We start from the raw sequence: 13,386 nt of genomic DNA on the forward strand, positions 1-13,386 counted from the left end.
GTTGAAGATAGGAATGGCTTTAAATGAGCTTTATGTTAATTAATTTTAGATCCATCTCATGTTCTTAAGGAACACATACAACATGTCCCTTCCCTGCCAACCCCTCTGCTGGGCTTATTTGACTTTGGCTTCAATAAAGTAACCTGGAGATGGATAGATATGAAGTACTACTTTTCCAGTAGAAGTGTACTTTATATTTTGGGGAACATGGCATTTCTTGATATTCTTACATATTCTTAAAAAAAAGAAAGCATTGAGATTGACATGTTTATTTTTATATCAGACGTAATGCTTTGAAGTGAATGTTTAATGGAAAGCCATATATATTTGTTTTGGTGATTATATTGTTTCTAAATATTTAAGAAAACATCTTATGAACAATTTTCTTATCAATATTGTATATTTGACAGTATTTTCCTATGGTACCATTTCTACTTATTCCCGCCGCGCCCCCCCCCCCCGCCCCATTTAGTATTTTAGAAAAAAAATTGTCACACTGTCTCCCTTGTTACAGGGTACTCTCAATTATATTATTGTGAATTACAGAGTGTCATTTGGGTATATGTTATCCTGAAACTACTTAGCTTTGATTGCTTTTAGAAGTCACTTGATGGAATCAGTTTGGATGGTGGTAGGGAGAGGAAAGAAGTTGCAGGGAGAAATGGACACAAAGAAATTGACACAGATTTAATAAGTATTCCTGAGGCTTTAACCTCACAATTACAAGTGTTGATGGAAACAAGTATTTGCAGATCATGGTGAAGTGATGACATTGTGGGATGTAGAATGTACACCCAGGGAAGGTGTTATACTAATGGAATTCTGCATCACAGCCTGCTGCTTCTCAACTTTTCCTTGTACCCTCTAAACTGAGGCTTTCTCTGTAGCAGCTCTAGAATTTTGTTGAAACCTTCTGCTAAGTGTCCCTCTCCAGTTCTTTGTTTGAATATATACACTTTAAATTCTTTTCACCTAATTTTAGAATCATCTGAGAGGCAACCCACTTGTGCACAGTGTACATATTTAATAGGAAAATTGTTATTTCTCTTAATTTTATGGAGTCTTTTTTTTTTATGGAGTCTTTTTGCTCCTCAAAAGTTAAAAACATTTTTGTTGTTGTTGCCAAATGTGATATTCTCTCCTTTATGGGTTTTATGCCAAGTTTAAGATTATAACTTTATAATAATCTAGTAATTTTGTACTTTTGAGGGGATTGTTTTGATCACAGCTGTGGTATATTAATTAAATATTATTCAGTTATTTAAAATGTGCTTGATGTATAATACATAGAAGTGCATTTTTGAGATACAGATGGTGAAGATATATCGCTGCTAGCCCCCAAAACTGCCAGCCCCAGGATTAATGATAGCAGGAGTTATTTTTGGAGGTAGAAATTAGTTTTCCCCATACTGTGAAATTCAAGCCTGCTTTGAGTTTGGATCATGGGTGAAGTTATTATGAATAACTTATTTGGGACTAAGCTGTAAAACTGTTCAAGTATAAGAGAAACCCTTCTTAAGCCTAATTTTGTATTATGGTAGTTGAAGTATAAGAATAATGTACTTTTTTTTTCCTTTTCCATTGTGGTTTATTACAGGATATTGAATATAGCTCCCTGTGCTATAGAGTATGATCTGGTTATTTGTCCATTCTATACATAATATTTTGTATCTGCTAACCCCAAACTCCCAGTGCATCCTCCTCCTGCCCCTCCCCTTGGCAACCACACGTCTCTTCTTTATGTCTGTGCGTCTGTTTCTGTTTCATAGGTAAGTTCATTTGTGTCATATTTGAGATTCCACGTATAAGTGGTATCATATGGTATCTGTCTTTTTCTTTCAGACTTGCTTTGCTTACTGTGATAATCGCTAGGTCCATCCATGTTGCCACAGATGGCATCATTTCGCCCTTTAGTGGCTGAGTGGTATTGCATCGTGCGTGTGTGTGTATATATAGATAGAGATATAGGTGTAGATATACGGTATCTCCTTTATTCATTGATGTGTCCGTGGACATTTAGGTTCTTTCCATGTCTTGGTTATTGTGAATTGTGCTGCTGTGAACGTAAGGGTGCGTGTATCTTTTTGAATTAGGATTTTGTCACAGTTATATGCCCAGGAGTGGGACTGCCAGGTCATATGGCACCTCTGTTTTTAGTTTTTTGAAGAACCTTCATACTGTTTTCCATAGTGCTGCATCAGTTTACATTCCCACGAACAGTGTAGGAGGAGGGTTCTCTTTCTCTACATCCTCTTCAGCATGTTATTTGTAGACATTTTAGTGATGGCCATTTTGACCAGCTGGTACCTCATTGTAGGTTTGACTTGCATTTCTTTAATAATTAGTGATGATGAGTGTTTTTATGTGCCTCTTAGCCACCTGTAAGTCTGTTTTGGAGAAATGTCTATTTGGGTCTTCTGCTCATTTTTTTATTTTTTATTTTTATTTTTGCTATTAAGTTATGTGAGCTGCTTGCATATTTTGGAAATTAAGCCCTTGACAGCCACATCATTTGCAAATATGTTCTCCCAGTCCTTAGTTTGTCTTTTCATTTTGCTTATGGTTTCTTTTGCTCTGTAAAGGCTTAAAAGTTTGATTTGGTCCCATTTGCTTATTTTTGCTTTTGTTTCTATTGCCTTGGGAGACTGACCTAAGAAAACATTAGTATGATTTATGTCAGAGAATGGTTTACCTGTGTTCTCTTCTAGGAGTTTTATGGTATCATGTCTTATCTTTAAGTCTTTTAAGCTATTTCGAGCTTATTTTTGTATAAGGCATGAGGGTGTTTTCTGTCTTCACTCATTTACTTGTGGCTGTCCAACTTTCCCAAGACCGCTTGCTAAAGCGACTGTCTTTGCCTTATTGTATATTCTTGCCGCCTTTGTCGAAGATTAATTGTAGGTGTATGAGTTTGTTTCTGGGCTCTGTATTCTGTTTCATTGGTCCATTTGTGTGTTTTTGTGCCAATACCAATGCTGTTTTGGTTACTGTAGCTTTGTAATATTGTTCGAAGTCTGAGAGGGTTATGCCTTCTGCTTTTTCTTTCTCCTCAGGATTGCTTTGGCATTCTGGGTCTGGCATATATGGTTCCATATAGATTTTAGGATTCTTTGGTCTGTGTGCATGCTAAGTTGCTTCAGGCATGTCCGACTCTTTGCAACTCTATGAACTGTAGCCCTCCAAGCTCCTGGGAAGGCCAGGTGGCTTTGCTCTGGTTGTGTGAAAAATGTCATAGGTGATAAGATGGGGATCGCATCTGCTGTACTTTTGCTTTGAGGCAGTAGATGAGCAGTCGTGCCTTTTGTCCTATTATTGGCCTGCTTTTCTCATGATGTCATCTTCCCCCGGCCCCCAGATAAACAGGGGTCACATGACGACAGAAGCCAAGAGAGCTGCGAAGATGGAAAAGAAGATGAAAATCCTGCTTGGGGGTTACCAGTCTCGTGCGATGGGGCTCATGAAGCAGCTGAATGACTTGTGGGACCAGATTGAGCAGGCTTACTTGGAGTTACGCACTTTTGAAGAACTCAAGAAACATGAAGATTCTGCTATTCCCCGGAGGCTAGAGGTACCATTATTGCCTTGCAGTCCTGCTTAGAAAGAGAGCTCCGAAGAATAATCAGGGTTTCCCTTTTTTCCCTGCCTGTGCAGGCTATCGTCTGCATTTGACATTGTCTGGCTTTTTTTCAATGAAAGCCTAAAAGTTTTGACTTTCTTATCTAGAATGGCCTGTGTGTAGATGGATAGGCCAGGCCATTGTGGATACACAGAGACTTTTCCTTTACTAATTTTTTGTTTTCCATGTAGATACACTATGAAATAGAATAAGTAACCCTATGATTTCCCCCCCTGAAACTTAATTGCATCCCATTCATACAGCTTTCTGAGGTAATTAAACCGATGTCTTTTTGTTTTGTAATTTAGAATGCTGAGAATATAGCTAGTCATCCCAGAGCATCAAATCCTTTGGCCAGATTTGGCTTAACTTTATTTGCCAAATGTGCATGAAAGTCCATGCCCAGATAAACGGCAGCCAGGGCTTATTTAAGTGCATGGTGGGTGTTCATAGCACAGTGATGGCTCATTTATTTGAGATAGCAGAGATTTTACAAATGCTGGCAGATGTAGACCAAATCAAAGAGTGGCCACAGCCACTGGTTTTATAGCAAAAGTAGTTGCTATTTTTATTTCTCTTTGGGGAATACTTAACTCTTGAAAGTGTTGACCTAACTCAGCTGTTTATAAGATTATAAAGTACCATAAGATATTTTTAATTTTCAGTGTGCTTACCTATGAAATAATTAATGTTTTTATTTCTTCAAGTGTCTAAAAGAAGATGTGCAGCGACAGCAGGAAAGAGAAAAGGAACTTCAGCATAGATATGCTGATTTGCTGTTGGAGAAGGAGACTTTAAAGGCCAAATTCTGAAGCATATTCCCTCACAACTGAATTAATGGCTGGTGTTCAGACCCTGGAAGGCTGAAACTGCTGTTTATCTTCATTGACAAATTTGCCCACCATCTGTGGTTTTTCGATTGTTTATTTTAAATGATACCAATCTTACGCATTTATGTGTAAAGACTTTAATTCCACAGGACATTTTAGGGTTTAAATTATTAAGACGATCATTCTTTTAGCAGTGTCTTATTTGCAAATTTTTTTAGTTTTGGCCTTTAATTTTAAAAGCCTGATTTTAAAGTGCTGCCTGTGAGTAAACTCTTGAATAAAAACAAAATATAAAAAGTTGAGAATGTAGCCTTTTGTTTGAAATAGATACTTACAGTGCCCACAAACCAGCAGATAATGAGTAGCTCTTGGATAATAAAAATGGCAATCCAGTATCTTAATTTAAATCCTTAAGAGGCAATCCTTTTGTGGCTTTGTTAGTTTTGACCATTTTTGCATAGGATGATCATTTCTCTATACACTGGCAAGAAAGGTTAACTTTTTAATACCTCAGTTTTGTTTTTTTTCCCCAGTATAACAATCAGCAGGTCTCCTCTCTGCCCAGCTATTTTACACAGATAGGACTGGATTAGGACTCAAAAGATTTAATTTTTCTTGACTTGTTATTTTCTTGTAAATAGTTTTTTGACAAAGGCATTTTAAAGATTAATTCCAACCATACTACCAAATTTTATTAAAGCTCAATGTTTATCTTAACAAGTCAATCACACAAGTGTAGAATTTGGGGAGTGTGTAGAGGTAGAAAGATCTAACTATAATAATTCATGTGAAATCATTATTTGGCTACAAGCTCAAAATAAGCCAGTGATATCTTGGACTCACCAAAAAAGTTTGCTTAATCTTAGACTGCTAGGGATTAAAGGGAGCAGATGAGGGATTCATTCATTCATTCATTCATTCATCAGATATTGTTAACTGCCTAGCCAGTGTCTGAGTCCTGGAGATAGCGACTAAAGTAGACAGCCTTCTGGTTTTATGGAGTTTACAGTCTGTTGAGAATGACTGACAGTGAAAATTCAGGGAAGAAGAATGACTCTTCTTACACACCATGACTTATTTAAGTTTTAGAGATGACGTGTTATTAAGACAAAGTTCTTGCTCTCACAGAGGTGTTGTTAATGGCAATAAGTACCAAACAGGGGCAGGTATTAAATCATGAACTTTAGATTCAATGGAGAGGGTTAAAATAGGGTGACAGGACATAGTGACTGACTGACTACTCTAGGTTGGAAGATCAAATTAGCTGTATTTGGCATCTTAAAAGGAGCCATCTTTGTGAGGTTCCAGGGAACAGCAATACCAGCAGAGTAAAGCGCTAGCACAAAACGCCTTTGGTGTATTTGAGGAGCAGAAAGGAAGACAGTGTGACGAGTGTTAACAATGGCATTTGTATGGGATACCTGGCTGGATAGGGCCACATAGGAGGCAGTGGTAAGGAACTTGGATCTTATTCTGTGATGAGAAGCTATGAGAAGATTCTATGCAAAGTAATGACACAATCAGATTTATCCTGTGCATATACGGTATGTCTCACCAGGCTGGAGATAAGGAAGCTGGTTAAACATGGGAGCCTGGTGCAGTAATCGAGGCAAACAACAATAATGACTCAAACTAGGGTGGAGCCAGTCCTGATGGAGACAGGTTGGAAGAATTTGAGCAGTAATGATTCTATAGTCTTTATAAATATATTTGTATTTTCCTCATATCTAGTCACTTTTTTGACTTTTTTTAGTCACCTCATATTCTAGTACTTTTTTCAGTAACTTCACATGTTTTTTTTAAGGAAATATTTTGACATCCTGTGTGGATAATGATAATGTTGTTTCTTCTAATAGTTTTAATTTTTATTGCACGTTTTGGTGGCTGAAATGTTCAATAATCATGATGATGATGGTGGTAGACATTCTTATTATATTTCTGGTTTTAATGGGTATGTCCATAGTGTTTTACCTTTAGGTTGGCTGTTTTGAGTCAGATATTATTTTCTTTAGAAAGGAAATACCCTCTTTTTAGATTTTAAAGAATTAGAAATAGCTCTGAAATTTTGTCAAATACACATTTTGGGTATGTCTTAAGATGATCATACATTTTTTTTTTTTTTCCATTTGATTTGTTGATGATGCTTTGATAGATTTTCTAACCATCTTTGAACTCCTGGAATTAGGTCAGTTAAGTAAAGAAGATTTTTTAAAAAATATTAGTTTACTTATGTGAGCTTGAGTTATGTGGTTTAAAAATAACTGATCAAATAATATTGATAGTTACTTTGTTCTCAAAATTTGAAGTAATGCACATACTTGTACCCTAAAAAGTGACCAAGAATTGCATCATTTCAAAGCTGGCAGTTTGGCTCTGTCAACTGCTCGTGATGTTGACCCTTAGTAGTGCAGCTTTCGCTGTTAATAATAAGCAGATGTGCCGTTGTCTTTTGTCCGTGTCCTGTAATGCCTGGGATTCTTTACCAGCATCCTCTGAGGGCAATGTTGGGTGGCTGTTTTAACATTCTCTTTCATTGTATTCTCTTAAACATGCGTTCATTCTGTGGTGGTGTTAAAACTAGTGATCAAAAGCATGTTCAAGTTTCAGTAACTTCGGGACAGAAATTAAAGTGATGAAGACCCAAAAGAAACCACCACTATGAATAGTGAGAGCCCTCTTTGAAATATTAGAAATAATGGTGAGATAAGAAAAAGCAGTCTTGAAGAAAAAAGTACACTACAGTGATTGTAGACTTAAACTCTCCAACCATGCATCCTCTATTTTTATGTTAGTTTCTCTGGAAGACTAGTTTTGAAATATGGGATGTCCTTCAGAATTAATTTCTTCTAAAATGTGACTGCCCTATTGCTACTATAGAATTTGATTGGCTAATATTTTATTTAGGAAAATTGCCTTTTTACATGAGAGTTTGGGCTTTGGGGCTAGCGTCTAGGTTTTGAGTTAGGCATTTTGCTAGCTCTATAAGGTGAATAGGATACCTGTGTATATTTTACTGTATGTTAAGCAGTTACATTATAGCATGAGAGTGATTTGTTTCATGAAAAATTGAAGAATTGTGCTTATAAAACTTCTGAGTTCAGACTTTTTAGGAAATAAATTCTTGATAACTCCAGTTTCTTTTGTGGCTATTTGTATGTTTTTAAAATTTAAAAAGTTTTTTGTTTTAAAATGTATTTCTTCTTTTGCGTTTATTATCTACTAAATTTAAGTAATTTATACTTCTCCAGAAAACTTTTCATTTTGTTGAAATTTAACACATTCGATACTTTTAATAGAGAATAAAAGTCTCTTTGCTATTAAACTTGATACTTGTAAGAAATTTATGTTTTCTTAGTTTTACCATTTTCTTTTCCTTGATTAGACTTTCTAAAGGTATCTTTTTTCTCTTAAAAAAGAAAACTGGATTTGTTTATCAATTATGACTTGGTTTTAAAAATGTACTACTTTCTCATTTTGTGTTTATTATTTCCTTTGTTTGCTCTAGATTTTTTTCCTGTAACTTTTTAAATCTGATACTTTTTTGTTTATATACAATTGAATATGTTCAAGGCTTTTCCTTATCTCCAATTTCAAGTATGTTCACATCCCAGCTATAATAATGTGTCTTGTTTTCTAAGTAGTTTATCTTTGTGTTTTGGTTTAATAGCTAAGAATATTTTAAAATTTCTGTGTGATTTGCCTTTAAAAAAAATTTTTTTTTTTTGCTACTTGTAAAATATTTACCTTGACAGTAAATATGGCTTTTTGGTTTCTTTTTTTAAGAATTTATTGAGGTTTGGGGGCCTAGCATTTTTAAAGAGTGTTCTGTGGGTGTCTTGAATGAAAGTTTATTCAATTTGTGTGTGACAGAGGTGAATGTGTATCTGTTCAACCACTTTAATTCAATTTTCATTTTATTTTTTTAATAAATGACCATAGACTAATAATATTGTCTTAGAGTCTCCTATTATAGTTATTTCTCTCAGTTTCATCTTGTCTAGCTTTTGCTTTGTGTGTTTTGATACTGTTAGTATATAAATACCTCTGTCTGTTAGGTACAATTCATAAGGAAGACTTACTAATGTTATTCTTTTGTGTCCTACTTAAGCTTTTTGCCTCGAATTTTACTTTCTTTGATAGTAGAATATTTGTCCTCTTTGTTTATATTTGCTTGATAAATTGTTACCTATCCTGTTATATTTAGCTTTCATATAATTTCTAGTTGTGTCTTATTGGATTTTATATTTCAACTCATTTGGAGAGTCTCTGCATTTTAATAGGAAATCTAATCCAATTGCTTTTATGTTAATTACTGACTTTGGTGTTCTGTGATCCTATTTTGTGCTTTCTCACTGATTCCTTTAATTTCCTAAATGGACTCTAATTTCCTGGTTTTAATTTTCTTAGCAATTTAAAAAATATATCCTCAAAAAAAGAAGAATTTACATCCTCTTGTAAATTTTACCAATGATTGTGTTATCATTTAAGGTTCAGGATCATTCAGAAGAAGGAAATACCAGTAATTTGAAATACCAGTAATTTGAACAGTTAACATTCAATATGAAGAATTATTAACTACAGGTGGCTCAGTGGTGAAGAATCCACCTGCCAATGCAGGAGACGTGGGTTCAATCCCTGGGTCGAGATGATCCCCTGGAGGAGGAAATGGCTGTCCACTTAAGTATCTTTGCCTAGAACGTCCCATGGATGTAGAAACCTAGCGGGCTCCAGTCCATGGGGTTGCAAAAAGTTGACAACACAGCCTGCAGCATAGCTTACCGGGATTAACCGCTAAGAGGGGCTGACATCTCTAAAGAATACCCGAATAGCAGATGTAGGGAGCAGCCACTACTTGTAGACTGAGAGAGCCCTCAAGGAAGGAACAAACTTTTGAAAGAGCCCTTTCCCTCCTCCCCCAAAGCTGAGATTCAGATCTCATTGAAGACAGTGTGGTGGGCTCACTGGGTGGAGAAATTTGCTTGAAGTGCCACAGTTTAAGGTGGCAGGCAGAGTGTTGGGGAAACTTGCTAGGAAGTCACTTGCTGGGATGCCTGTGACAGTTGGAGGGAGGCTGCCTCTTGAGTGACTGGCTGAATTCCGGAGAGTGTGTGCCACTGGCCAAGAAGGCTCCTGCTGGCAAGAAAGCCACATGCTGACAATGATGTGTTAGGAACAAGAAGGAAAAGCAGCAGAACCGGGAGTGAAGTTGCTTGCACTTACAGTGCCCCACCAGTGCCTCCTGCTGACAGTGCTGATAATGTGTCACCGGTGAAGGAGGAATGTTTATAGGCTGCAACTCTAGTATCGCATGGCAGTGCAAAAGGGTGGATTTGAGCTGGCTCAATAGCCCATTGTTTTCCAGGCTTTTCTCCTCAAGCCTGTATTTATCTTAGCAGCCGAGTAAAGAGTGAAGCTGTTGTCTGAACCACTTTTAATTCCATTAACAACACCTTTATGTCTCTGGGGAATCTCCAGTGTACGTGTCCTATTTCACTATTCAGAGCTACTTTATTCATCTTCTTCTTGTCCCTGATGGGTAACCTTTAGATTTGAATCCAAGATTTTCATCTCTGCCTGGCCCCTTGGCCTTAGGCCATTTGTTCGAAGTATTAACTTGATTCCTTCTTCTTCCTCCTTCACTCCTGTATCCTTTTTTGTGTCCTCTTTACTCCACATTTGCAAACCTAGACAGCATATTAAAAAGCAGAGACATTACTTTGCCAACAAAGGTCCATCTAGTCAAAGCTATGGTTTTTCCCGTAGTCACGTATGGATGTGAGAGTTGGACCATAAAGAAAGCTGAGTGCCGAAGAATTGATGCTTTTGAACTGTGGTGTTGGAGAAGACTTGAGAGTCCAAGGAGATCAAACCAGTCCTAAAGGAAATCAGTCCTGAAAATTTATTACAAGGACTGATGCTGAAGCTGAAGCTCCAATACTTTGGCCACCTGATGTGAAGAACTGACTTATTTGGTAAAGACCCTGATCCTGGGAAGGATTGAAGGCAGGAGGAAGAGGGGACGACAGAGGATGAGATGGTTGGATGGCATCACTGACTTGATGGATGTTAGTTTGAGCAAGCTCCGGGAGTTGGTGATGGACAGGGAAGCCTGACACACTGCAGTCCATGGGGTCGCAAAGAGTTGGACACAACTGAACTCTACATTTGCACCCAGAACTGAAGCCAAGAGAGGAGTTCAGACAATACTCTGTCCTTAAAATTTTTGGTTTTATCAGTAATAGATGCATATGCTTAGAATATCATGTTTTGGAATGGTAGATTATTTTTTATATTTTTGAACTTTTTTACTCTCCACATAAAAATGTAGCAGCCCCAAGCCTCTGGGCAACGCTTTCAAAATAATGAGATGACAAGCTATCCCCAGGGACTCCAGAATATGAGTGAGTGGAGATAAACCACCAGGAGGCAAATGACCTGTTTCCTTTTGTGTCTGTGCAGGGAAAATAAAAGGGAGGCAGTGGGGCATCTGACAGACCTAAGAACAGGAGAACCCCAAAGTAGCCAACAGGTATTCAAGGAAAGAGTGGTGGATCAATCTGAGATTGATGGCTGAAATTGGGAGGTGTTTTGCCCACTGGGGTAGTGGGTGAGTGAGAGAGTAAAAGTTTAAAGACAAATTGGCAAACCTCAATGATTGATGTGTTAATATTTTTTAAGATAGGCCTAAATGTTTGAAAAGTCTGTTTCAAGGCAAGATTTTTTCCCTTTGGGTATGGGGGAGTGGGGGAGGAGTACAATAACTTATTATGGGGTTTCCCAGGTGGTGCTAATGGTAAAGAACCTGCCCGCCAATCCAGGAGAGGCGTAAGATGCAGATTCAAGCCCTGGGTCGGGAAGATCTCTGGAGGAGGGCATGGCAATCCACTTCAGTATTCTTACCTGGAGAATCCCATTGACAATAACTTACCATAGATTGGTATTAAAATTACCAGCCTCGGGTCTTCCCTGGTGGTCCAGTGGTTAAGACTTGCCCTTCCAGTGTTGGGGGTACAGGTTTGATCCCTGGTCAGGGAGCTAAGATTCTACATGCTTGATGGCCAAAAAACCAAAACATAAAGCAGAAACAATACTGTAACAAATTCACTAAAGACTTTAAAAATGGTCTGCATTAAAAAAAAGTCTTTTTTAAAAATTATAATACCAGCTCTAATATATTTGTTAACTTACCCTGTAGAGTTGTGCTGTCTAGTATGGAAGCCACTAGCCAAGTGTGACTATTGAGCACTCAAGATGGGCCTGGTTTAAATCGAGTTGTGCTCTAAGTAACTTACTGGATTTTGAACACTTAGTATGGAAAAAATATAAACTATCTCAACTTTTAAATATTGCTTACATGTTGAAATGCGAATATTTTTGATAGAGTGGGTTAAATAAAACATTATTAGAATTAAGTCCACCTGTTTTTACTTTTTAAAATGTGGCTAGTAGAAAATTTAAAATTACATGTGTGGCTTGCATTATATTTCTGCTGCTAAGCACTGTTCTAATTCTTTTGTTATTGATTTATAATTTAATTCCATTGTGGTTTGAGAACATACTCTGAATGATTTCAATCCTTTTAGATTTATTAAAGCTTGTTTTATAGCCCACCACATGGTCTGGGTGAATGTTCCCTGTTCACTTGAAAATAATGTGTATTCTGCAGGCTGTAATGTTCTATAAATGCCAGTTAGGTCACATTCATCGGTGGAGCTCAAGTTTCCTAAATCCTTAATTGCTTTTTTGTCTCCACTTCTATAAGTTGCTGAGAGAGATATATTGAAATCACCAACTATAATTGTGGGTTTGCATATATGCCTCCTTTTAGGTCCGTCCATTTTTGCTCCTTTCTGCATTCACGTTTAGGATTATTACGTCTTTTTGAATTGTCTCTTGACAATTGTCATTGTGAAATGTCCTTTATATTGGGCAATGTTGTCCTGGAGCCTGTTTTGTCTGATACTGTGTCATTGTGTGTCTTTTCCTGTCCTTTTACCTTTAACCTCTCTATCCTTAGAGTAGTTTTCATCATGTTGTTTGTGGCAGGCATGTCTCTCAGACATCTTGATACTCCATAGGTCACTGAGCTTCTGTTCTTTTTAAAAACTTACTTCTTTTCTTCTCTGTTCTTCCTCCTGTATAAATCCTATTGCTGTTTTTCAAGTTCACTGATCTTTTTTTCTGCAGTATCTACTTTTTAAAAATTAATATTCCTTTTCAGTTAATTTTCGTTTCAGATATTTTATTGTCTTTAGTGGTTTCATTTTGTTCTTTTTTACGTCCTTTCTCTCACAGTATTTGTATTTTCCTTTACATTCTTGAGCATCAGAGCATGTTTATAATAACTTTTAGTTTAAAATTTTTTAATATAATTCTCATTGAAGTACAGTTGATTTACTGTATTAGTTTCAGCTGTACAGCATGGTGATTCAGTATTTTTGTAGCTTATACTCCACTGAGAATTTATAATAGCTTTTTTTTGTGTGTTGGGAGATGCATCATTAATCTATTATTTTTATTTTTTATTGAAGGATAATTGATTTACAATGTTGTGTTAATTTTTGCTGCCCAGCAAAGTGACTCAGTTATACATTCTTTTTTATATTCCTTTCCATTATTGTTTATCTCAGGACATTGAGTATAGTTTCCTGTGCTATACAGTAGGACCTTGTCCGTCCATTCTGTATGTAATTGTTTACTATAAATTGCTTTCAAAATGCCCTTATCTGCTAATTCCATCATTTGTCATTTCTTAGTCAACTTTGACTCAATGATTTTTCTCTTAGAAGGTCATTTTCCAATTCTTTGTAGGTCTTGTACCTACAAAGGATGGCCTACATTTTGAATGTTATATTGCTGGCTTTTGCTTTATTTTGGCCTTTATTCTAGCAGATAGTGAATTTACTTTCAGATCAGTTTCATCCTTTGAGGCCTGTTTTT

At 36.7% G+C, this 13,386-nt stretch overlaps 1 protein-coding gene across 1 annotated transcript in view; it reads left to right on the top strand.

Annotated features, from left to right (window-relative positions):
• The window catches only part of CDC5L (cell division cycle 5 like), a 45,097-nt gene extending 36,707 nt beyond the window's left edge, over positions 1-8,390 (top strand). The window contains exons 15-16 of the mRNA XM_043449764.1: positions 3,356-3,568; positions 4,324-8,390. Of these exons, the coding sequence (XP_043305699.1) occupies positions 3,356-3,568; positions 4,324-4,428 (318 nt within the window). The 3' untranslated portion in view covers positions 4,429-8,390. The remainder of the gene's footprint in view (positions 1-3,355; positions 3,569-4,323) is intronic.
• The last annotated feature ends 4,996 nt before the right edge of the window (positions 8,391-13,386 follow it).

The sequence above is a fragment of the Cervus canadensis genome, chromosome 28 (genome assembly GCF_019320065.1).
Source record: "Cervus canadensis isolate Bull #8, Minnesota chromosome 28, ASM1932006v1, whole genome shotgun sequence".
Classification (NCBI taxonomy): domain Eukaryota; kingdom Metazoa; phylum Chordata; class Mammalia; order Artiodactyla; family Cervidae; genus Cervus; species Cervus canadensis.